This window comes from Mandrillus leucophaeus, unplaced genomic scaffold (assembly GCF_000951045.1).
Source record: "Mandrillus leucophaeus isolate KB7577 unplaced genomic scaffold, Mleu.le_1.0 Scaffold1431, whole genome shotgun sequence".
Classification (NCBI taxonomy): domain Eukaryota; kingdom Metazoa; phylum Chordata; class Mammalia; order Primates; family Cercopithecidae; genus Mandrillus; species Mandrillus leucophaeus.
Window position 1 is genome coordinate 101,660 of NW_012101401.1, and position 23,851 is coordinate 125,510.

The 23,851-nt window shown below is 42.7% G+C and overlaps 1 protein-coding gene across 1 annotated transcript in view; it reads left to right on the forward strand.

Moving 5' to 3' along the window:
- Nucleotides 1–16,057: 16,057 nt before the first annotated feature.
- Nucleotides 16,058–23,851, forward strand: part of LOC105535247 (cyclin-Y-like protein 2) — a 65,535-nt gene continuing 57,741 nt past the window's right edge. Inside the window, exon 1 of the mRNA XM_011974265.1 lies at nucleotides 16,058–16,139. Within this exon, the coding sequence (XP_011829655.1) occupies nucleotides 16,131–16,139 (9 nt within the window). The 5' untranslated portion in view covers nucleotides 16,058–16,130. The remainder of the gene's footprint in view (nucleotides 16,140–23,851) is intronic.

A 23,851-nucleotide genomic window follows, 5' to 3' on the forward strand; every position in this document is an offset into this window, starting at 1 on the left:
CCTGGGAAGAAAAGCTGTCTCCAATAAGCAAAAGTTATGAAGAAAGTGATAGAAATGGAAGGCAAAGGTCAGTCCCCAGGAGGGACCGCAGCAGGTGCAGGTGTTGAGACTCCTATGAGAATAAATAAATTAGGGGCTTAGAACAGTGCCTGGAATTTGTTGATATGGAGAATAATAATCAATAACTAAAGGAATAAAGGAGGAAGAAAGGACACTCACATGTGTGCTTACTCCAATGAGAGGTACTGCTCTAATGTCATTGACATTCCTCTTTACAACAGCCCTGGGAGGTAAGTGCGTGTTATCCCCATTTTGTATATAACTTTCCCAAGATTACACAGCTAATAAAAATAGGAAGCCAGCTGGATGCAGTGGCTCACATCTGTAATCCCAGTACTTTTGGAGGCCAGGGCAGGTGGATCACCTGAGGTCAGGGGTTTGAGACCAACCTGGCCAACATGGTGAAACTCCATCTCTACTAAAAATACAAAAATTAGCCAGGCGTGGTGGCAAGTGCCTGTAATGCCAGCTACTCTGGAGGCTGAGGCAAGAGAATTACTGGAACCCAGGAGGCAGAGGTTGCAGTGAGCCAAGATGGTGCCACTGCATTCCAGTCTGGGTGACAGAACGAGAGTCTGTCTCAAAAAAAAAAAAAAGTGGAAACCAAGATTTAAATCTAGGTCAGCGTCTCAAGTGCCCATACCCTTAACCACTTTACCACTGCCAGAAAATGCTGCTGGGGAAGCCTGGCCCTAAACCAGAGTGAGGTTCTACTTCCTTGGGAGCTCAACAGCTGAGCATTGAGAAGGAACAGAGGGGCCTCTAAGGTGTGGGATTTCTCACCCCAGGACAGGCTGCAGCTCAGGGCACAGTCTGGGAGGGCAGAGTTTTGGGGAAACCCAGTGGCCAGTGCAACACTGACCCTCAATGCCAGAGCCAGGCCTGGGGTGAAACCTAAAGGCTCCAACAACTGGGGGTCCCAGCAACTCTCCCTAACTAAGGGCACAGCCCCAGTTGCCCGCCACTGCTTCCCTCTGAACAATGCTTTCCCCTAGTCCTGGCCTTCACTGGGGGACCTATTTCCCTCCTTGTGCCTGCATGTCATACTGCTATCCTCCCTATTCCAGACTTCACCAACTCCAAAATGGAGCTCCACTTTTTCTCTTAAATTCTCTCTAAAAGACATGTGCCCTGTTACTCACTGGAGAGCTTGTTTTGATCTCTCCTTTTGTAATTTTCTTCCTAAAGTTTAACTTCCATGTATTCTGCAGCAACTGACAGCAAGGGTTTAAGTGCAGTGGTTAGTAAAGGTCATGCTTAGAAGTAAAACCCATTTTCCCAAATTGAATTACAGGTACATGCCCCTTATACAACAGATCAAGGCTCAGATGCTCTGGTTAAAGTAGGGAGAGGGTGTGAAGGCTGCCCCAGAAGCATTTTCTGGAACCCTGGGGCTCAAGGAACATAATTTTCAATTCTTAGGGGCTAGGATAGAGAAAGGGGGAACAGAGGAGAAAGTCGCAGTGGGGGCTGACCACGATCTTGGACCCATCTTCAGTCCCTAAGCGGGGCAGTCCTTAGGTTCTCCTTCAACATAAAGAGTCACTGTGGGTGGTCACTTCCAGCCCTGATGGTCATGGGCAAAGTGTTGGGAGTGCCCAGGGCAGTGCATGGAGGTAGGAAGGCAGCTCAAGCCCCTGGAAAATGATTAACTACTGGCTACTCAGTCCCAGGTGCTCTCAGATCCACCCCTCACCTCCTGCAGACAGGCCAGTCCAGGGAGAAAACATCAAGGCCTCTGACCAGGGCACCCAGCCAGCCCATTCATCACTGCCCCTATCCCAGGACCGGAACACTCAATTTGCTACTTAATGCCAAGATAAGCTGCAGGTTGGCCCTCAGCTGCCCACCAGCCTCCGAACCCACACCCTGACTAGGGTCATGCTTGTCACACTCTCAGCACAGTCCTCCCAATCCTGGCAGGCTCCGTTGACAACGACCTTCTCTCCTCCCTCCCCACTGAAGCTTGTTGTTCACTTAGGGAGTGAAGCAGAAATAGTCCTCTATTTCAGGTGCCTCATCAGGGTGACTGTTGACAGCAGCTGCACCTGCCCATGGGGCTATATGAGAGCTAAGACTGGGCAGAGGGGACAGGCCAGGGGTCCCTGTGGCTGAATTGGTTCCCCAGGGGTTTCCCTGGCACTTACCCTGGACATCCTGTGGGAACTTGGCTCCACCCATGCACCCACATGAGTCCATGTTCATCAGAGCAAGGGACAAGCTAAGGTCGAACTTGCTCCAATTTTCAGTGCTCTAGCTGCCTCCCCACACCACACACCTCTGTACATATCCAGGTGTGTTTATAGACATAAAATGATTATCTATCCCACCAGACTGTGAACTTCTGAGAAAGTAGTGTCTGATTTCCTTCTCACCAGAGACTGTTTCTGAGAAAGAAGGGTCCTTGGCCTACTACAGGCCCAGAAACCTCCTTCCCACTGGACTACACGAGGGTCCATTCTCCAATTCTGATCAAGGGCTTAGATTCCCAATGTAGAAGCTTATTCTCATTCAAATTAGTCCATCTTGCAGATAGAATTAGAAGCCAGGGGATGACCTTGGAAAATACAGTCTATTGAGTCCAATTGTTGTTGCATGTCTACTCCATGTAATAATGAAGAATTTGCTCCTTTAGGCTCTAGTGCTGACAAGGAGCTATTATCCATGGGAGTGAGATTAGTCTGATAGAACACAAAAGCCACACACATAAAGGGCTGCTTTCAGCCCCAAGAGGAGGCACCCAGGCCAGTACTGAAGCAAGAGAGGGAGGGGCAGGGAGGTGCCTGACCAGATTCTGCTCATGGGGGAATTTTGGCTGGAGCTGAACAATACATCTCTACCAGGTCACACCACAAAACAGGGCCTGTGTCAAGACAATGCACCTATCTGTGCTTCAATTTTCTTATATATAATTGGGTGGTGATGATAACTATCTTGCTCATCTGGTGGAATTACAGTCAGTAACAAACACGTAATATAATGTATGTGAAACCTCATTAATTCATTGACTTTTTTTTTCTTTAAAACGTGGTCTTGCTCTGTGGCCCAGGCTGGAGTTCAGAGGTGTGGTTACCACTCACTGCAGCCTCAATTTCCTGAGCTCAATCAATTCTCCCACTTCATCCTCCCAAGTAGTTGAGACCACAGGTGTGTGCCACCATGCCTGGCTAACTTTTACTTTTTTTTTTTTTTTTTTTTTTTGTAGAGATGGCGTTTTGCCATATTGCCCAGACTGGTCTCAAACCCCTGGCTCAAGAAATCTGCTTGCCCCGGCCTCCCAAATTCTGGGATTACAGGCCTGAGCCATTGTACTTAGCCTATTCAATGATTTTCTTTTTTAAAATTTTCCATTTGTTTTTATTATATTTTACCATTCATTAATTTTTAATAAACATTCACAATATCTGATACTCACTAGGCATAAGACATGTGACAAACATCATGCTAGGTGAGGCAGCTGATGTAATGAACAAGATCCAGTCTGAATGTCCAAGCAACAAAGCAAAATTAGCACTAGCCATAAAAAACAGCAATGATGGTGGTGAGGATGGTGGTGGTGATGATAGTAATGATAGATGTTCACCCCAGAAGGTTCTGATGCCTGGTGACTGATTTTTGTGTGTGGTGATTGTTCCTCCTCCTGTTCATCTTGGTTATGAACTAAAAGAGATTAAAATGCTTTTGTACAAAGGAGAAAGGATGTATATTCAATGAAATACATTTCTCTGCCTGTTTAAATGTAGAATTTTCAAGAGAGGCAGGGATATTCAGTGTTCACCACCTGGGTGAATGGATTGGTTTTCAGCATCTGCCCTGGGAGGCCCCAACCACTGTTATGTCTTTGATCTCAGGCCTGTGGGGGTAAGTGTGTGCAAGAGGGTTAGGATGTGGCATGTGGCCTGGGAGCTTGCTTTCCTCCCTGGGCCTCAGTACGTCCACTTGTAAAGTTAAAATGTCTACTTTCCCATTGCTTAAGTTTTCTCAAGCTAACTTATCACAAATCAATCTACTGAGATTCACAATGATGATAATGGTTTACCAGAGAACAAAGAGAAATGTGTTTATATATATATATATATACACACACACACACATACATACATACATAATATATATCTTAGATATAGATTATATATGTTATATATCTGTGTATACATATATGGGTTTTGTTTTTGGTTTTTTGCATTTTTTTTTCTGTAGCAGCGGTCTTACTATGCTGACTGAACTGGTCTCAAACTTCTGACCTCAAGCAATCCTCCTGCCCTGGTTCCCCCATAGGCTGGGGTTACAGGCATGAACCACTGCAGCTGGCTATGTTGCATGCTTTTGAATACTTTTTGATTGAAATAAGACATTAGAAATACCCATGAGCTAGTATTACAGAGCAGGTTTCTCATGGATAAAGACAACAAACATCCCCTACTACTGAGTGTTCTGCTGTGGCTTTTAATTGTATTTATAGAATAACTAAGTGAAACTTGAAAAAAAAAAAACAGAAAAAGAAGTGGTGCTTGTATAAAGTTCTTGTATATAAGGAGAATAAGGAGAAAAAACTATCAAAAATATGGAATATATAGCAGACCTGTTTTCTGAAGATAGTTCCTGTATTTCTAAAGTGCTGGGAGGATGGAGTGCAGAAGAGAGGTGGTGGGAGAATGAGATTTGCTACAGTACACATCCATATTTGGGGCATCATGGCAAGTTCCTGTTCCCTATGCCACAGTGGTACAGTTGACAAATTCTTCAATAGAATCCACTCTCAAACATCAACTTTATAAATTATCCGAAAATATAAAATTATAAAAGAAAAAAAAATCCCAAAGCATTTATTTCAAAGATAAGCTAAATAAAATTTGCTTCTGACTTACTTCAAATCTTGCATAGCAATGAGTAACTTTCTTTCCTTAGATATTCATCCTCTTTAAGCCAGGATTTAGATTACCGTAACTATATCTTATGATTAACTGAATAGCTTCATTAGCAATTTCTTCATCAGGTAATTTCATGGCTATTTTCCAAACGAAATCTATTCCTATCAACTTCAGCTTTTCTACATTCTGTTCAAAAGATAAAACAAATTATATGGCACACCAGGATCACAAAATTACAGACCATTATTTTCTGTTACATCTTGAGTTCACAACACTTCGGTTCAACATCAATCAAGGCTTCAGGACCTCAGCTATATATGAAAACACTATAATACTGATATGGACCTTGAAAACAAAAACCCACCAACCACAGAAGCACCGGCAACCTCTGTGGGAGCTAGAGTAAGTATGGAGAGTTTTCTTCATATGTCCCTAAACCCATAGTGGACATATACATCAACAGGCTATTGAAGCAAAAACACAGAAGGAATAAGGTGGGCCACATCTTCATAACTTTTCTTCAAATGGAAATGGAGTCAGGCTAGAAGCAGCTACTAATTCTTGGGGTTCAAGCTAGTTTCTCCAGAGCTCTGTTAGAAATACCAGGATGGGCCAGGTGTGGTGGGGCTCACGCCTGTGATCCCAGTACTTTGGGAGGCTAAGGCCAGGAGTTCAAGACAAACCTAAGCAACAGAGCGACACCCATCTCTACAAAAATAAATAAAAACAAATAACAGGATATAGGCTTTACAAGAGCTTGTAAAAATTTTTACCACCCAAAGAAGTCAGATACTGAATAAAAGGGAACTTGAAAGCCAGCTCTCACTTGGGTCCAAGGTGTCCAGAAACTGGGGGCCCCTGGGGAAAGGACTGCAGACACCTGTGGACCGGCTCCGTGGGTGGCCCTGAACTTGGATGGTGGTCCCGCGGCTCTGGGAACCATGCAGACTGCTGTGCCCACTGGGGTTGGGCTCACCAGGAAGTAAGACCAGCAGAAACAGGGGCGCTCACAACTGGTGCTGGGTTCGGGTTCCTTAGGCCTCTACCAGCAGGGCGCCGTCCCTCTGGTGCCTGCTGGATGCTTCCTCAAATGCTGCTCTCCCCACGACGGGGCTGCTCTTTTGCCCAGGGACTCTGGGGCGGTCCCGGCCCCCGAGTGCGCGAGGTCGCAGGTCCCAGTACTCATGCCGGAGGCCCTGACGTGCTCGGGCTGCCCACGTGGACCTGGGTCTCCACATCTGGCTCTGTCACCGGCAGAGGGAGGGCGCCCTCCGGAGTGGGCGCCCTCTGCTGCGCTGCTGCCAACCCTGCCACTGGAGGTCAGCTCCTCTCCCCAGTCATCCAGGCCTCAGTTCTGCCTTGCCCCATGGCCACTCCGCTGTCCTACCCCCTGGCCACCACCAGAGAAAGACCCCTTCTTTCCCAAGCTGTGCCCGCACAGTGCGGCCCTACCCGCGGGCAGCCTCCGCCCGCTGCTACCCCAGCGCTGTCCTACCCATGGTCGCGTCGCCGAGGCAGCCGCCACAGCACAGTGCTATCTTCTGGGCACCGAAGGAGGGACCTCTCCTTTCCCCAGCCATTCTGCCCCACTGTCCTGTTCTACCCAATAGCCGCCTACCTCTAGCCATCCCGCCCCCTGGTCTCCCTGCTTCCACTACCTCCCGCCCACTGCCTGCTGCCACAGTCCCTTCCACCGTGGCAGCCACCGCCACCGTCCAGATAGTGCAACATCCCACAGCGGTCACCTTAGCGCCCGCAAATTCCAGCCTCCGAGGAGGACGCTGGCGGATGGCATCAGCGCCAACTCCTCCTGCTCTGGCAGAACACAGTACAGCCCTGTGCAAAATCCACAGGCGAATCAAACGCTGGACCAGGCCCTCAGCAGGCTTTTATACCAGCTTTATGCAAATAAAGGCTCCTGGAACACGTGTTCTGATTGAATGAGAGCAAGTCTACAGGACAACTCTGATTGGATAATTAATCCAATCAGATTAGGCCCAAAGGTTCCTCCTCATCCAATCAGAACATGTGTCCTAGGAGGCTGCACTTGCGGAAGGTGGGTAAAAAGGCTGTTGAGGTGGGGCGGTCTTCTCGTTAGACACTCCTCTGGGTCTGTGTGCTCTGCTGTCCTATTCTGGCAAAAAGAGGAGGAGCTGGCCTATGTGCTGGGTGGCTTTATTGGAGGCTGGAGTCTGCAGATGGCTGCAGTGAGATGGCAGCCGCTAGGAGGGGGACCTAGGACAACAGGAGGTTGGTTGGTGGGCGGATGGCACGGGAGGTAGTATCGCACTGCTGGAGGTGGCCTAGCTTCAGCATCAGCGGAATCGATGCAACCACACTACCAGGGGATGAGGGATGTGACTTTGGAGTTGGTGGCTGGGGGGACAGAACACTGCTGGGGCCGGGGGAGGAGGGTGGTACAGTGTTGCAGCAGGTGGCGGGGCCAGGGAAAATAGGGTTCATATTTCCAGCCAGGCGTGGGGGACAGCATGCCCATGCAGATAGCCTGGGAATGTCAGGATTCCTGCCATGGATTCCCAGGTTTGCATCCTTGCACTTTGTGTGGCCAGGACTGCCTAGGAGCCACTGGGCAAGGAGAAGCCCCATTATGGGAGAGAAGCAGGGAAGGAAGAACCCAGGGGGCACAGGAGGGTCGGGCCTTGTAGGTAGCTGCATCAAGAACCGGGAACTCGCACCTGGATGAAAAGGGGTCACCAGGTGTGCATGGCACTGAGGGACTGGTTCCCAGTTTCTGCTGCTCCTAATTCCACCACATCATAGCTCCAGTGGTTATGATAGTGTGCGTGGTGCCCTGAGCCTCAGGACCTCCACTCAAGTGCGGAAACACCGCCAGGAGCCAGGGACTGTGTTGTCCACAGCCCTCACCCCCACGGCCCCAGTTTCTACAGAGAGAGGCTATACTTTACAGGGTGGGTGGGCATGAGTGCGTCAGCTGAAACCTGGCCCCTTATCCTGAGTGGCCAGCATAACAAGGTGACACAACTTAGTGTCACCACTCTCCTCACCCTACTTGAGTCAGATGGTCTAAGGGGCCTGACCCTGATGGAGTGTGTTCAACCGCAGGAAGGGGCAAATGTGAGATGGTGGTGGGGTGACACCCAGGTTGGCAGTTAAGGTCTGGTGGGATGTGGAGGGTCTTCTAGGAGAAGTGGAGGGGCCATGGGGCTATGGGGTCAGGAGAGGGGTGGGTACGCCCACTCTGCACAAGCACCATAGTCCTCCAGCCAAGCTGGCCCCAGCAAGCCGGGTGCCATCCTACCCTTGTATCTGCTGTTAGGCACCAGGCGGCCTGGCACAAAGCAGGAGCCTGCCTCCTGGAGAAATCCAGCTCCCATACCTAGCCTGGCAGCTGCACACACAGAGGCCATTGACCAGTGAGCAAGTGGTTTTGGGGGAGGGTGGTCGGCCCAGCCAGCAAGATAATGAGCTGGGAGTAGAGCCACCTCTGGCTGGGCTTTAAGGTGGAGTCTTTCCAGACCTCCAGCACTCCAGGTTGCCAGCTGCCTGCTGAGGTTCTGGGTTTACTCCTTAGCCCTCAGTTTCTTCACCTGACCAGGAGGACCTATATGGCAGTGTTTAGATTATTAGACTTGTTACTTTGGGAAACCCTCAGCCTACTGACTAAATATTCAGAAGTCTGAATTTGTTGCCTGTTGTCTGGGATTGACCCAAGGTCTTCTCATATGAGATGGGGATCCCAGGACCCCTGCATTTAGGATCCAACCACCAGCCTCCCTTGTGGGCCCACCTGGGCCTTTTCACTCCACTTATGTACAAGAGCCAAACGTCCAGACCTGGTGTCCTATTGGTAGCTCTGTTTTTCTCAGTGTATGTTTGCTATAATGGCAATGATATGGCATTTCCATATAAGCTTCAGGATACGGAATGTTTCCCACCCCAGAAAGTCCCTCCCCCAGCAAGCCCTGATTCCAGCCCCCTTTGGGCTGGCTGTGCATGTGCTCAGCTTAATGAAAACAAAAATGGCCTATGCAAGCTACACTGCTGAGTGTGATCTGTGGACATGGCTTCCTGATCCTGCATCTCCTTCCCCCTCATTACTGAGGTCTATTCTGTCTCTCACTTTTCACCTGAACTGCTCCTGAAGCCAAGATGAGGAATGGGGAGGGGTTACTGAGAGGGTCTTCTCCTGGGGTAAATCTTTGCTCTGAAAAGCCTAGGCTTGCCCCACTCTGTTATCCCCTCCTCTGAGCTCCATTTCTGCCAAAGGTTGGCAAGATGCAGCCTATCCCTGTTTGATCTTGTGCCTCCTATAAGCCAAGAAATAGCTTTTTATTTTCAAATGGTAGAATTCGTCAAAAGAGTAATGATACTTAAGGACATTTTGAAGTTTTCCATGTCCAGAAGAAAACTTTCGTGGAGGTGCAGTCATGCCTGTTCTTTTACAGAGTGTCTGCAGAAAGCTGCTGTCCTGCTACAGTGGCAGAGTTGAGTCTTTGGGACGGAGATCAGTAGGAAAACCTGAAAATACTGACCTCAGGCCCTTTAGGGACCATTTTTAGTTCTTGATTTGAGAGTTATATGGAGGGACTGGAGGCTTTGCACCGAATCTTTTATCACCCCCACTGCTGTAGTCTCTGCTGGTGTGTCTGTCAAGTTAGGGTGCCATGGTGCCTCCCTTGAGGGTATTGAGCTCCAGTGTGCTAGTTTTGGGGGTGCCTGCTTCATGGTTGCTCATCCCACCTACAGAGGTCCTGGACCTAATCCGGGCCAGCAGGATGAGTTGGTCATTGGAGGCTGGAGCCTACAGGTGGCAGAGGCACTATGGAAGCTGGTGTTGCTGCAGTTTGTGGCTCTGGGGGTGGTGGCTCCGGCTCCCTGGACACCCAGGATGCATCTTTCTGAATTTGGAAACCTTCCTTAAACTTCCAGCCTCAGAACCCAGCCTGATAATCCCCAACAATCACATGTAAGTGTGCATTCAATACATGTAGTGTATTTGCAGAGTTATGGAACTATAGGCACAGTATAATTGAAGTGCATTTCCATTTATCCCAAAAAAGGTGATGCTCTTTGTGGCCAGTCCCTATTCCCTTCTAGCACTAGACCACTGTACATCTCCCCTCTGTCTCCAGAGGTTTGCCTTTTCTAGACATGCCTTGCCAGTGGAATCACAGAATGTGGTCATTTGTTGCTGGTTTCTTTCTGTCAGCTTAATGTGTTTGAGTTCCATTCCTTTTGTAATGGAATTTTGTAAAGTATTATTTTTGTAATACTTTACAAAATAACTTTACAAAATTATTACTTTACAAAAGTAATAATTTTGTAAAGTATTATTACTTTATTTTGATTGACAAAAAGTATAATAAAGATAAACCACCCATGTTTTTCCTTTCATTCCTTGACATGTATTCAGGTAGTTTTCATCATGAATGTGCTGCAGTGAATCTTGGTGTGCACATAGACTTTCATAGCTTATAGGCACATAACTGGGAGTGGAATTGCTGTGTCAAAATAGTAGTTCCTTCTTAAACATTTTGAGAAACTGCCTCATTGTGTCTTAACTGGCTGCACTATTTTACACTCCCACCAGCAGTGTGAGATTTTCCTATTTTTCTCACTGATGACAACACTGTTGATGTTGGATTACAAGGTGTAAAGTGGTATCTCTCTGAGGTTTTGATTATAATTTCCCTAATGGACTAATATTAAATACATTTATACATACTTATTTACAATTTGTATGTATTTTGGCAATGGTAAAAATTTATATTAAAATCTCATTTTTAAAATTGTATTTTTGTCTCTTTTTATAGTTCGTATTTTTTAGTTTAAAGTTACCATTTTAAAAAATTAGTTTAAAAAAAGTCTTAAAAAACATTTTAGTTTAAAGTTACAGTTTTAAAAAAATGTCCTTCCCTATGTGTTTTTTGGGGGGTTGTATTTTGAATAGTATTGTTTCTTTAATTATATTTTGAGAATGTTGGTAGTGCACAGAAATGCAATTGGTATTTCTATCTTGATCTCAATTGTCTGCAATATTGCTAAACTTATTACTTTGAGTGAGTTTTTAGTAAATTACTCAGGGTTGTTATTATTATTATTATTATTATTATTATTATTGAGACAGTATCTCAGTCTGTTGCCAAGGCTGGAGTGCAGTAGCATGAACACAGTTCACTCCTTCCACCTCAGCCTCCAGAGTTGCTGGTTCTACAGGCATATTGCCACCCTGCCCGACTAATTTTTGTTTATTTTTTGTAGAAATGAGATCCCACTATGTTGCCCAGGCTGATCTCAAACTCTTGGACTCAAGTGATTCCCCCACTTTACCTCCCAAAGTTCAGGGGTTACAGGCATGAACCACTGTGCCTGGCTAGGACTTCTTATATATAAGATCTTGTTTTGGATATGAAAAGGCAATTTTACACTTTCCTTTGGAATCTGCAGTCCTTTTCTTCATTTGTTCTTGCATGATTTTTTAAATTATACTTTAAGTTCTGGGATACATGTGCAGAATGTACAGGTTTGTTACATAGGTATACACATGCCATGGGGTTTGCTGCACCCATCAACCCGTCATCTACGTTAGGTATTTCTCCTAATGCTATCTCTCCCTTATCCCCCCAACCCCCTAACAGGCCCTGGTGTGTGATGTTCCCCTCCTTGTGATTTTTTTAACAATGTCATCAAGGACAATGTTGAACAGAAGTGGCAAAAGCGAATATTTGTGCACCTTGTTCCCAGTCTTATGTGGAAAACATTCTTTCCACTAAGTGTGATGTTTTCTGTAGGTTTTCTATATTACCTTTATCAGGCTGTGGAAATTCTCTTCAATTATTGGTTTGGTTAAAATTTTGGTTATATGTTAGGTATAGTGAATTTTTTTTCTGTGTCAATCTGATAAACACATGTTGGTCTTCCTTCACTTTTACAATATGGTATATTACATTAATTGTTTTAGCCACTTTATTGACATATAATCGGTGTACAGAAAACTGAATGTTTATTATATTCAATATGACAGGTGTGGAAAAACACTTGTGATATAGAACCACAATCAAGATAATAAATATATCTATGTTAATTGTAATGACCACAGGGCCCACACATTCAAGGACTTGAGGAATCATTTAGAAGAATAGATACAAATTGATACATCACGTTGTTTTAGTTGCCATATAAACTATATATCAGTGCACATTTCCTCTTGGTGTAAGGGTCCTTAATTATTTTTAAAAATTGGGTTCGTTTTGCTAGTATTGAGAACTTATTTTGCCAAATTCAACAGGGGTAGTGTTCTGCAGTTTTTTCTTTTCTTCTGTGGTTTTTGTGTTACAGTAATTTTGGCCTAGCATAATTAATTGGGAAGTTTTTCCTTCTCCTTTTTTTGTATTTGTAAAGGATTGGTTATAATTGTTCATCAAAAATTGGCAAAATACACATCACTGATGCCATCGAGATTGGGAATATTCTTGGCCTGAAGATTTTTATTATTTTTATTTTAGATTCAGAGAAAACATATGCTTGTTTGTTACAAGGGTATATAGCATGATGCTGAGGTTTGGGCTTTGACTGAATGCATCACATATGCAGTGAACATCATACCCAATAGGTGCTTTTTCAACCCTTGTCTCCTTCCTCTCCCCACATTTTGGAGTCTCCATTATCTTTTGATTCCCATCATTAATTCCATGAGGACCCAATGTTTAGCTCCCATGTATAAGTGAGCACATGTGGTATTTGTTTTTTCTTTTTCTCTGTTAATTTGCTTGGGGGAAAAGGCCTCTGACTGCATCCATATTGTGGCAAATTGCATGCATCTAGCTCTGCTATACATAATTAACACCAGAGGCCTCAATATTTTTTCTTTTGCAAAGATAGGGGATTGGATTAAATGTATCCAACGGATGTTTTTAAGCAGTTTAAATACGGAGCCAGTTAGATCACTTGTTCATTTTGCTAAAATATATTTGGGGAGAGAGAAGGAGCACTTGAGGATTTTAGGCTATGGATGGCCCCACATTCTCATCTAAATCGTCATGGGACCATCGGCTAACATTAAAGCATTTTACCCAAGAAAATGCCTACTTTCCTCACAAGAGAATATTTGCATCTGCTACAGAATTTTCTTTTATCCTTGATTATCATTTCTGGTTTTCTGGGTCCTTTAAGGCTGTTTTAAGCTTTGTGTGGACTGATAGACAAGATGTAATTTAACTCTTACAGAATCAACCTATAGCAAATTTCAGAGGACATTTCATGTGATCCCTTGATTCCATTCCTATCCGGTGACTTCCCCTATGTGGGAAAGATTTCCAAAGATTCACCAAGCAATAATACATAACTTTCTTTTGAATTATTTTTCCTGGGTTTTTTGAGCTTGAATCTTCAAGAAGAAATCATTTATATAATGTATTTTATTTAGATACTTTGTAGCTGCAATTTGGCATGCAAAACTATTTTTAACAGGTATAATTTTCTAAGTATATCAAATAGAAAATATTCACTTCTAGATACAGCATTTGTGCATATTAGAAGCTGTTTACTGAATAAAATAAAATGTATGATTCTATTTATATGTAGTACCTGGAATGGGCAAATTCATACAGGTAAAAACAGAATAGACTTTACCGGAGGTAGAAGCGAGAGTTGTTTAGTGAGTTGGGGGAGATGAAAAAGTTTGGGGCATAGGTAGTTGTGATAGGTACATAGCATTGTAATTGCATTTAATGTCACTGGATTGTACACTTACAAATGGTTAAGATGATAAATATGGCATGTATATACACAATAAAAACCTGTAACTTCTAAGAAGAGATATATATACACACACATATATTATACATATGTACATGTATACATATACACGTGTACATGCATCCATAGGCTTCAGATTAAATTTGCCTCTTCTCCTTAATTTATTATAGAAGGCCAAGTTAGGTAGGGAACGAAAAGTAGATTAATTTGGTCCTGGGAATTTTTTTGTTTTTGAATTTTATTTGGCTTACCACTAAGAGTAGAAACTCAATTTGAATGTGGGTGCCACTCTTCTTTATAATTCAGAAAATATTTCACTATTTTGTTTATTTGCTGTAAGGACAAGGACTCTATTTTTTTTTCACTGTGGTACAAGAATATTTTTAGGACTGAATAGTTATAAGATGCAGAGGAAGGTAACCTTGAAGCTCAATTCTCAAATTAAAGTGTTTTGTATAAAATTTCTTACCATTTTTGTAGTGTTGACCTTAGGGAATTTTCTAAGCTCACCTATTTGGCTTCAATAAACTATAATATAATGTGCAATTTCTTTTCTTGTAGGCCAAGAAGTAGCCATGTGAACAGTTGGGATTTGCTTCCATAAAATTCTTCTCAAGTCAAACAGGTCAGAGAAGAAACTAAAAATAAATTTGTGGAAGTCAGCATTCATTTACGACTAACAAAGAAGAGGAAAATTCCAAGAGAAATAGCAAGCACAGAGCTGCTTCCTTAATAAAAATCTACCAATCTACTTCAAATTTAAACCCAGTTGTTAATTAAAAGAGACACATAAAATACATTGGCATTAAAATAACCTCAGGAAAAGGAAACCTGTTATCACCTCTCTTTTTGAACATCATTCTTGAAGTGCTAGCCCACGCAGACAGGGAGAACTGAACAAGCATGTATATAGGAAAGAAAATGGAAAACTTGTCATTTTTGGATGATATAATTGTCCACCACGGAAACCCAGAATAGTCAACAGTAACTTAGAACTAGTAAGAGGTTGGTTACAATTGGATATTCATTTACAAAAGTCAGGAAGTTGGGCATGTCTTCTACCTGCAGGTCTGGGAATGCATCAACAAGGGAGGTGGAACACAGGTTCCAGCTGGGTCTTATGAAAGCGAGGAGGAAGCACGTGGGCAAGGCAGGACTCCAGAGGCACCAGAGGGCTGATGGCTTCTCTTTGTTCTCCCCACCACTTTGGCTGGGGCCCAGGAGCTGAGTTCCAAGACTTGGGGAATAGTGAGCTTCTGGGGTGAAGTGGTTGATGCACCAAAACATCTTTTAAAGAACAGATAAAGAACAGAAGAGTACCTGGGAGAGCTGGCTGAAACCAGGACACGGTGGGACCATTGGAAAGGACTCTGAACCACAGCAGCAGAAGGAGATCTAGACTTGCAGGGACCCAGGCTCCACGCTAGGGACCTCGACCTTGTCCTGCAGGGAGTGGAGACCCATGAATGGATGTTAGGTGAGTTTGGTTTGCACATAGCCTTGGTATATGTTGATAGAGTTGTAACTGATGACTAATCCAGCCTCACATTTGCAGCCCACAGTCCCTTGCATATAGAAGATCATCATTCTTCTGTCCTGTGCCATGTGATTGTTACTGAGGAGGATGGAGATGACATCATCCACCATGACTTCTCCTCAGGTGAGGGCTGTGGTGAGATGCACCCTGCCGGACCCTCCTCAGGAGACAAGGGTATTGGCAGTTATTCGTGAATGATGTAATGGTGCCACCTCTGCCACAGACTCGACTGTCTGCCCCTGCCCTCGTAGCATGACCAAGCTGTGACTACAGGTGTTAGAGCTGTAGAGAACTGGGACTGCTCTCCCGACTCTCCTAACACTGACAGCAGAGGGAGGACCCAGGCTGTCTTGCTTTTTCCAGCAGAGGCTATTGGGCTAGGCAAGTCTCTGAAGAGAGAGCAGGGCCAGCTTCTCTCATCCCCTAGCCCCCAGGGGCTTTCCAACTGCTGTGGAAGATGTGTATGAAGTACTCTCCCCACTTTCTGGGGCTCTGGCAGTCCCACAGCACACAAATAAACATGGCCTTGCTCAGAGGTGACGTTTGGTCAGAAAGTTGTGGGAATACTACTTAGGTTAATTAGAGAGACCTTGCCTGTGAAAGTAGCAGGAATGTAAATCACTCTCCTGGTGAATTAGCTCTAGGTCCATGTGTTCCCATCTAACAGAAGTGTTTATTTCAGGATCCCAGTGGTAGGAAGTGTGAGTGCTGCTATATCCTGAGTCCTTACTACTATGCAGATAATGCCAGGCCTCTTTAACTAGAGTGAGTTTCGCTAATTTGAAAAATGACACTAAACAGAATTTTACCATTATGAGTGATGGTCAATGTTTCACCAACTCTTTATTGACAGATGAAGCTGCTTTGGTGGAAGGTGCTAAAAAGCTGGGCTTTGTGCAGTGAGAACACCATACTCGGTCATCATGGAAGCAGTAAGTGGCAAACTTGTGCACATTTTAGAACAGCTACTCTCTTGACGATTGTGTATTGGACATAGCATGTCTATTGCAAGAATGATAGCTAAATGTTTACTTTTCTATCTGTGAAAAAACAGAACTGTTGAAAAGTTGTTAATGTAATTATATTATTAGTGTTATTTGCATTACAATACTTGTTTGCTCTTTAAGATGCTTCCCCTTTTTGCATTGGTATGAAAATATTAGTAGCAAAGAACTTCAAAAGTCTAGTTTTCATTCTACAATAGTTGGAAAATTAATTTTGTGTTGCACATAAGGGCATATTCTATGTCTCTTATAGCCTCAGCACCTAAGATTTCTTACACAGTGAAGCCTCACAGTCCTCGGCTTCTGGCTGGCTGGCTGAGAGAGAAGAGGTCAAAGCTTAATATCTCTAATCTATATAGGAGGGTTTTTCTTCACTAAAATAAAGGGAGGTCATGTATTTTCTGATTTTTTTTTTTTTTAGTTTTGCTCCCTATGGTCCAGAGGAAGAAACTTAGTGATAGAAAAAAGATTATATTAAGAAGAAGATCAAATAGGGACCCTTGAGATGGGCAACAGGGTAAAATGATGATGAGGACAAGCAGGGCAGGGAAGTTTGTCATGATGACCAGTTAGAAGGGCTATAATGCATTCGAAGTTCACTTCCAAGAGCTATAATAGAGTGATATTGTTTCTGACTGTTTAGTACTGTAGTCCGTTTTTGCCTTTGCTTCTGTGCAAAACCTGTGAAATATCAGACCTTGTACAAAGTGCTTATTTCTTAGCATCTGCAGTTTCTTTTCTTATGGAGTACAAAGATCAGATTGTGTTTATTTTTATTTTAACCAACAGAGGGAATTTAGCTTAGGGAAGTGTGCAAAAATAAAACAAAGTACTGATTGAGTATAATATTTCCTTTACAGAAGCTTTTTAAAAAATGAGCCCTTTCCCTCTTCCATTTGAGGCTTCTAACCTTAACTGGAGAACTTTCCATTGTATGGGTGCTGCAACGTTTATCTGCATTGAAAAAATGGAGGTTGGGGGTGGTGGGTATGGACTAGTCAACCATAAGTGGGAGAGACAGACAAGAATAGCGGCTTCTGCCTCACTCACATGCCAAAGAAAGACGAGCATCTCGAGAGCCTGTTGATACCGTCCTCTTGGTGTTAGATGCCAGATTGGTACCACATTGTTATTTCATTGAAGTTTTTAGGTCATATTTCTGGGAGTAAAAAAAAAAATATGCTATTCATTAGGACTTGTAAATAATCATAATAAATATAATCCTATTAAACCATTAATACCGGGGTGCCGTGGAACCACAAATTGTCAGATTAGATACCAGGTATTTACCAAGTATTATGATGACCTTGCTGGTCATCATAAGAGCTGAGTCCATGGATGCACGTGGGGGTGGTTAACATAGCCATGGTACCAAGAGACGTGGCTCCTGGGAGCGGAAGCCCTGCTGCTAGACAGTGGATAGTAGCACTGAGGACCTTTATGAACAAGGATCTGAGAGAAGATGAGACAGGCTGAGGAGAAAGGGAACTGGTGGATCCAGAGAGAGGTGAATAAAGATGGGTGAAGGCTGGATGAAGTAGATTATTAGTTGTATTTTAGGATGCAGTGAGGAATAAAGAGTTGTGAAGATGATTATTCAGTCATGTACTTGGTCATTCAAACACATTACTTCACTGATTATTTCTCTTATCCCAAGAGGTGAGTGCTATCACTATTCATCAGTAAGTCAAACACTTAGTGGAAGAAACTGAATTTAAATTCACATCTACTGGGTTCCAAAGGCTACATTCTTTCCACTGTGATGTGTTAGGGAAATACCAGATTAGATTAAAAATTTTGAAAGCAGGCCTAGTATGGTGGCTCACACCTGTAATGCCAGAAATTGGGAGGCAGGGGGATCACTGGAACCCAGGAGTTCGACTAGCCTGGACAATGCAGTGAGACCCTATCTCTCAAAAAACAATTTTAAAATAGCTGGGTGTAGTGGTGCACACATCTAGTGCCAGCTACCTGAGAGGATCACTTGAGCCCAGGTGGTTGAGGCTGCTATGAGATGTGATTGCACCACTGCACTCCAACCTGGGCAACAGAGTGAGACCGTGTTTAAAAACAAAAACAAAAACAAAACCATTTGGAAACAGCATACACACCATCTGGGATTTTGTAGATGGAAATAAATTGTGATTCTTGACTTTCTAACTTGAAAAAACCCAAAGAAGAATAGCATTTGATTAACTGCCCTAAAACCAGGTTATCATCTCTTACCTGCACCAAGATCCAAAAGCTTTTGAATTCCAAAAGTTTTGTCCTAAGTTTGGGGAATAGTCATTTGGCAGCAAAACCTAATCAGAACTGATATGAGGCTATTATAATCTTTATGAATCTCACTGCATGTGATATTAATACATTTTTCTGCAGAAAGTGGATATGTTATAGCAAACAGTGTTGCCCCAGACCCTGCTTGGAACATTATGATAAATGGTCTAGAATGTGCATATACCTATATAAAATTGGAAAATTCTGAATTCAGAAGCATAACTAGCCCCAAGGTTTCTGATGGACCCATGCAGCTTTGTGTTCTTCGTCTTTATTTCTTGGAGGTAGCTACACCAGCCAATTGTTAGGACAGACATATCACTGAAGAAAAATGAGAAGCTTTTACCAGAAGAGCAAGCTATGACCCTAGAAGACTTGTCAGAAAATAGTACATGTTGCAAGAGGCTAGAGGTTGGGAAGGGGAGAGAAAGCAGAAGAGATGGAGGCAGAGAGAGACAGAGAGAAAAAGCGAGTTTATGAGTGGGAGAAAATTGCTTTGAGATTTTAATACTTTACACTTTTAATAGGTAAGAACCTATTTATTTTTTCCTTTAGATGGTACAGGAACAGACAGTAGGAATCCTTAAAGTCCTGGAATTTTCTAGGCCTGCAACTCTTTTATACACTTAAAATAAATGTTTTAAGTGTATGAAGGAGTTTTTGAAAATTTAACTGTATGAAAGTTTTTAAATATATCTTTTTAAAAGCTTTATCTCAGTTCATTTGTATGATTGTATGGCATGACTCAATATAGTACTTAAGCATTAAATACAGCAAACATCTCTCCAAATCTTCTTCTCCTTGGAATTTGAGACTTTTATTAAATAAAATGAAGTAAGTTATTTTCTTTGTTTTATTTAACAGAAGTAAAGTTTCATCTTCTCCTTTTCTTTATACTTCTAGAGTTTGATGTTCTTGCATCAGCAGCTGCAGATGAGTCTGAATAGTTTAGATGTGTGATGAGGACATTAGCTTCATTGGCATTTCCCATGTCCTATGAGGTCTTTCTCCTAGCTGCATCTGAGCATGCCTCTGGAGATCTGAAAAAGTGACAATGACAGATGAGATAAATTCATCTCATTAGAGGGTTGGTCCATGTAGGACAGTTCTCCTGCGCATGTGTGTAAGCATTTTTCCCCAGAGCAGTTTTGAAAATTAAGACTCATACATATTCATTAAATTATTTTATTCCACTAGGATATTTACACTTTGTTATGAGAAAATGCATCTTAATTTTTTTTTTTTTTTTTTGCCTCTTTAACCTTGAACGGTCAATGCTAAAACGGGGTTCTGTTGCTATCTGAATCACATCTTTTCCTGTTATTAAAGTTAGGGTAGTTTTTCTGTAACCTTTATTAAATGATTCATGAATTGTTTGCTCTATCTGCTTTATAAGCTATTGGATAAAGGTCAGTACTGCATTCGCTTGCAGGAAATACCTTCCAGATCTAGTTTTTAGTTTTGCAAGTGTGAACTTTGGCTAGGCAACAACCCTTGGTGTTACATATTTAACGAGAGAGATTGGGGATAGTTGATGACTGTGATAGCTCATAGAGTGGGTGGTGATGGTGTTCTGGGTATGGAGGTGAGGGACATGTTAGGCAGCTCTCCAGACTTTCTTATGCCCCATCTCTTGTTGGAGACAGTCCATTACTCTCTAGTTGCATTAACTAGGACCAATGGTTAATGGACAAGCAAGGAGGAGAAAAGGGAGTTAGATAAAATTGGGTGAATATGGATTAAAATGTGAAGATGATGATGATGATGATGATGATTATTATTATTATTTGAGACGGAGTTTTGCTCTTGTTGCCCAAGCTGGAGTGCAATGGCGCGATCTTGGCTCACTGCAACCTCTACCTCCTGGGTTCAAGCAATTCTCCTGCCTTAGCCTCCCAAGTAGCTGGGATTACAGGTGTGCGCCACCACGCCCAGCTAATTTTTTGTATTTTTAGTAGAAACAAGGTTTCACCATGTTACCAGGCTGGTCTCAAACTCCTGATCTCAGGTAATCTGCCTGCCTCAGCCTCCCAAAGTGCTGGGATTACAGGCATGATGTAATACCTCACCTGGCCAATGAATTTTAAATTATATGGGAGAATAGGAAAGAACAGGTCATTTGTGGTTATAGTTGTGGTCCCATCTCTTTTTAGTTAATCTTTTACCTGATGCCACTTAATCTTTTTTTTTTTTTTTTTTTTTTTTGAGATGGAGACTCACTCTGTCACCTAGGCTTAAGTGCAGTGGTGTCATCTCGGCTCACTACAGCCTCCTCATTCCACGTTCAAGCAATTCTCCTGCCTCTGCCTTCTGAGTAGCTGGGATTACAGGCTCCTGCCACCATGCCCACCTGCTTTTTGTGTTTTTAGTAGATATGGGGTTTCACCATGTTGGTGAGGCTGGTCTTGAACTTCTGACCTCAAGTGATCCACCTGCTTTGGCCTCCCAAAGTGCTGGGATTACAGGCATGAGCCACTGCGCCCAGCCTCACTTAATCTTGATAACACAACACTCTTTTCAAGCAATTGCTTTACATATTGAGAAACTAAGATATGGATTTGTTTTTTGTTGTTGTTGTTTTTTGTTTTTTGACAGGGAGTTTCGCTCTTGTTGCCAAGACTAGAGTGCAGTGGCGTGATCTTGGCTCACTGCAATCTCTGCTTCTTGGGTTCAAGCGATTCTCCTGCCTCAGGTTCCCAAGTAGCTGGGATTACAGGTATGCACCGCCATGCCCAGCTAATTTTATGTTTTTAGTAGTGATGGGGTTTCACCATGTTGGTCAGGTTGGTCTCGAGCTCCTGGCCTGAGGTGATCCACCCACCTCAGCTTCCCAAAGTACTGGGATTATAGACATAAGCCACTATGCCTGGCCTCTCTTGATTTTGATAATGCTCTTTTCAAGCAATTGCTTCACATATTGAGAAACAAAGACATGGATTTGATATCTTTGCTAAGTACACACAACCACTAGATAGTTGAGAGAGAATGCGGCAATTTATCCAGAGCTGAAGAAAGACTATTCTCACTCTTAGGCATTTAAAATTGATTGAGAAGCACCAAACTGAAGAGCCACAGAGATGGGTGGTCCAGGGCCTGCTGTAGTTGAGGCATATCTCAGAAGGATAACATGTTGACATAGGCATGGATTGGAATGTATAGAAAAGGAGAATGGCGAGGCTTGTGTGCACTTGAAGTCTGGAGGTTGTGCATGGAAGGATGAGTGGGAGATGAGAGGAGACTGCACAAGTGGGTGGAGAGCAGTAAAAATAATTTATGGGTGATTGGTACTAACCAAAGCCTTGGTGGGTGAGGATGGACCATGATGAAAGATGTGTGAGGAACTGTAGATGCTTTGGTGAGGAAAGGAGAGAGGAAGAGTTTATTCGTGCTGAATTGGGAATGTTCTAGAGGTTTGTAATTTTTTTCCTACTCCAGTTTAAAGATGAAACAATGAGGAGCTTTTGAGTGAAGTGGATCTATACTGAATCTCCCAGTTTGCTACCTAAAGATCAAGTTACTTGATAATTCTGAGCTAAAAAAGTAAAGAAGAATACTTTTAGAGAGTAGAGCCAGAAGTCAATCACATACACAGCCAGTGCTAGAATTCTCTTTTACTTTTTTTCCTACTGCAAATAGCTTTGCTAGTATATTTTTATGGCAGGGGAATAAATAGGTTTATGTCCATTAGATGTAAATGAAAAGACTAGGATATACACAGTTATGTTCAACTTTGAGGAAAAAGGTAGGGAAAGATAAAACTTGACCGTTTTTAGGAGTGCAGGCCACCTTTTGTTTTTATTAGTGTGTAGCTGTAGGACACACATTCTGTCAACAGAGCAATGGTGGTCTTTCATTTTTTACTCTCCCAGTGACAGAGAAAGGATATAATTGTTCAAAGTCTTTCAGTGCAACTTTAACTCTACTGTAAAGGGGCTGTAAGTATTGGTGCAGTGTCATGTATAGCAGAGAGTTCTTGGCAACCACTTTGTCAATCAGCTGCTTCTCCTAACTGCGGTCCTCATCATTTTCTTATTGTTTGCCCAAAGCTGAAAGGCTCTTTCAGGCAGGTTGTCAAGTTGACTTAGGAGTAAAAGCCCATGGATAATAATGGTGGTTCAAGGCAGAGTGGCAGAGATGGTCAGTTTCAGCCAATAGTTGTGTCAGAGACAGCAACTCAATGTGTCAGGCAAAATCCTTAGAATATGAATTCTGATTCCAGTTTTACCAACATTGTGTTGTGACTTTGGGAAGATAAAGAATTTTGGTTGGCCTGTGATGATCTTCTTTAAGTGCTCTGATATGTAGATATATGTTCTCTAGCAGCTATTCTTCTCAATTGTTGTGGTTTATTTTTTGTTCATCACCAAGAGCTGTGTTGTGGTTACAAGGGCAGTGTCCAACTGTGGCTGCATTATTGCTGCTCCTTTTCGTCACACTTTTTGTCCTGTCTGCTCCCTCGTACCCAAATCTAAATGTATTCTCTAAGGAATTTGTGAATCTTATTTCTTTTTTTGTATTTTATGTATTCCCTAAGGAATTTGTGAATCTTATTTGTTAAATCGTGATCTTATGTATTGAGGAAAATAATTATTAAGCTTATTTTATTTGACTGTCAAAAATATAAAGCTATTCTAGGATTACTGATTAGTTGAAAATCTTGTAATCTTTACCATTTGTGGGAAGAACGGTGGTTTCGTTTGAGTACAGTGGCTCTTAAAAATGAGGAATACATGGGGATTCTCAGGGCATTATATTTTACCTATGAAATAATTCTGTTTTTAGTAATAGCTACTTAAATTAATTTCATCTAGGTTTTGTTCTCACATGATCTGTTTCTTAAACTTTTATTTAACATTGTATTTTACAAATGAAATAATTATGTTTTTAGTAATAGCTACTTAAATTAATTTCATCTAGGTTTTGTTCTCACGTGATCTGTTTCTTAAACTTTTTGTTGATTTGACATCGAATTCTAAGTACTACAGAAAGTACAAAAGGCATAAATGTGAGGCAATGGAGAGATGAAGGCTGTAAATATAGAACAGTGTACGTTTGAAAACATCACAGAGGCATATTCTATTTGTATAGGGTTATTTTGTTTTTACAGGATTTGATTTTTTCCAAAATTCAAGCTAGGCTCCTCTACTTTTTTTTTTTCTTTAAGTTCTAGGGTACATGTGGATAACGTGCAGGTTTGTTACATATGTATACTTGTGCCATGTTGGCGTGCTGCACCCATCAACTCGTCATTTACATCAGGTATAACTCCCAATGCAATTCCTCCCCTCTCCCCCCTCCCCATGATAGGACCCGGTGTATGATGTTCCCCTTCCCAAGTTCAAGTGATCTCATTGTTCAGTTCC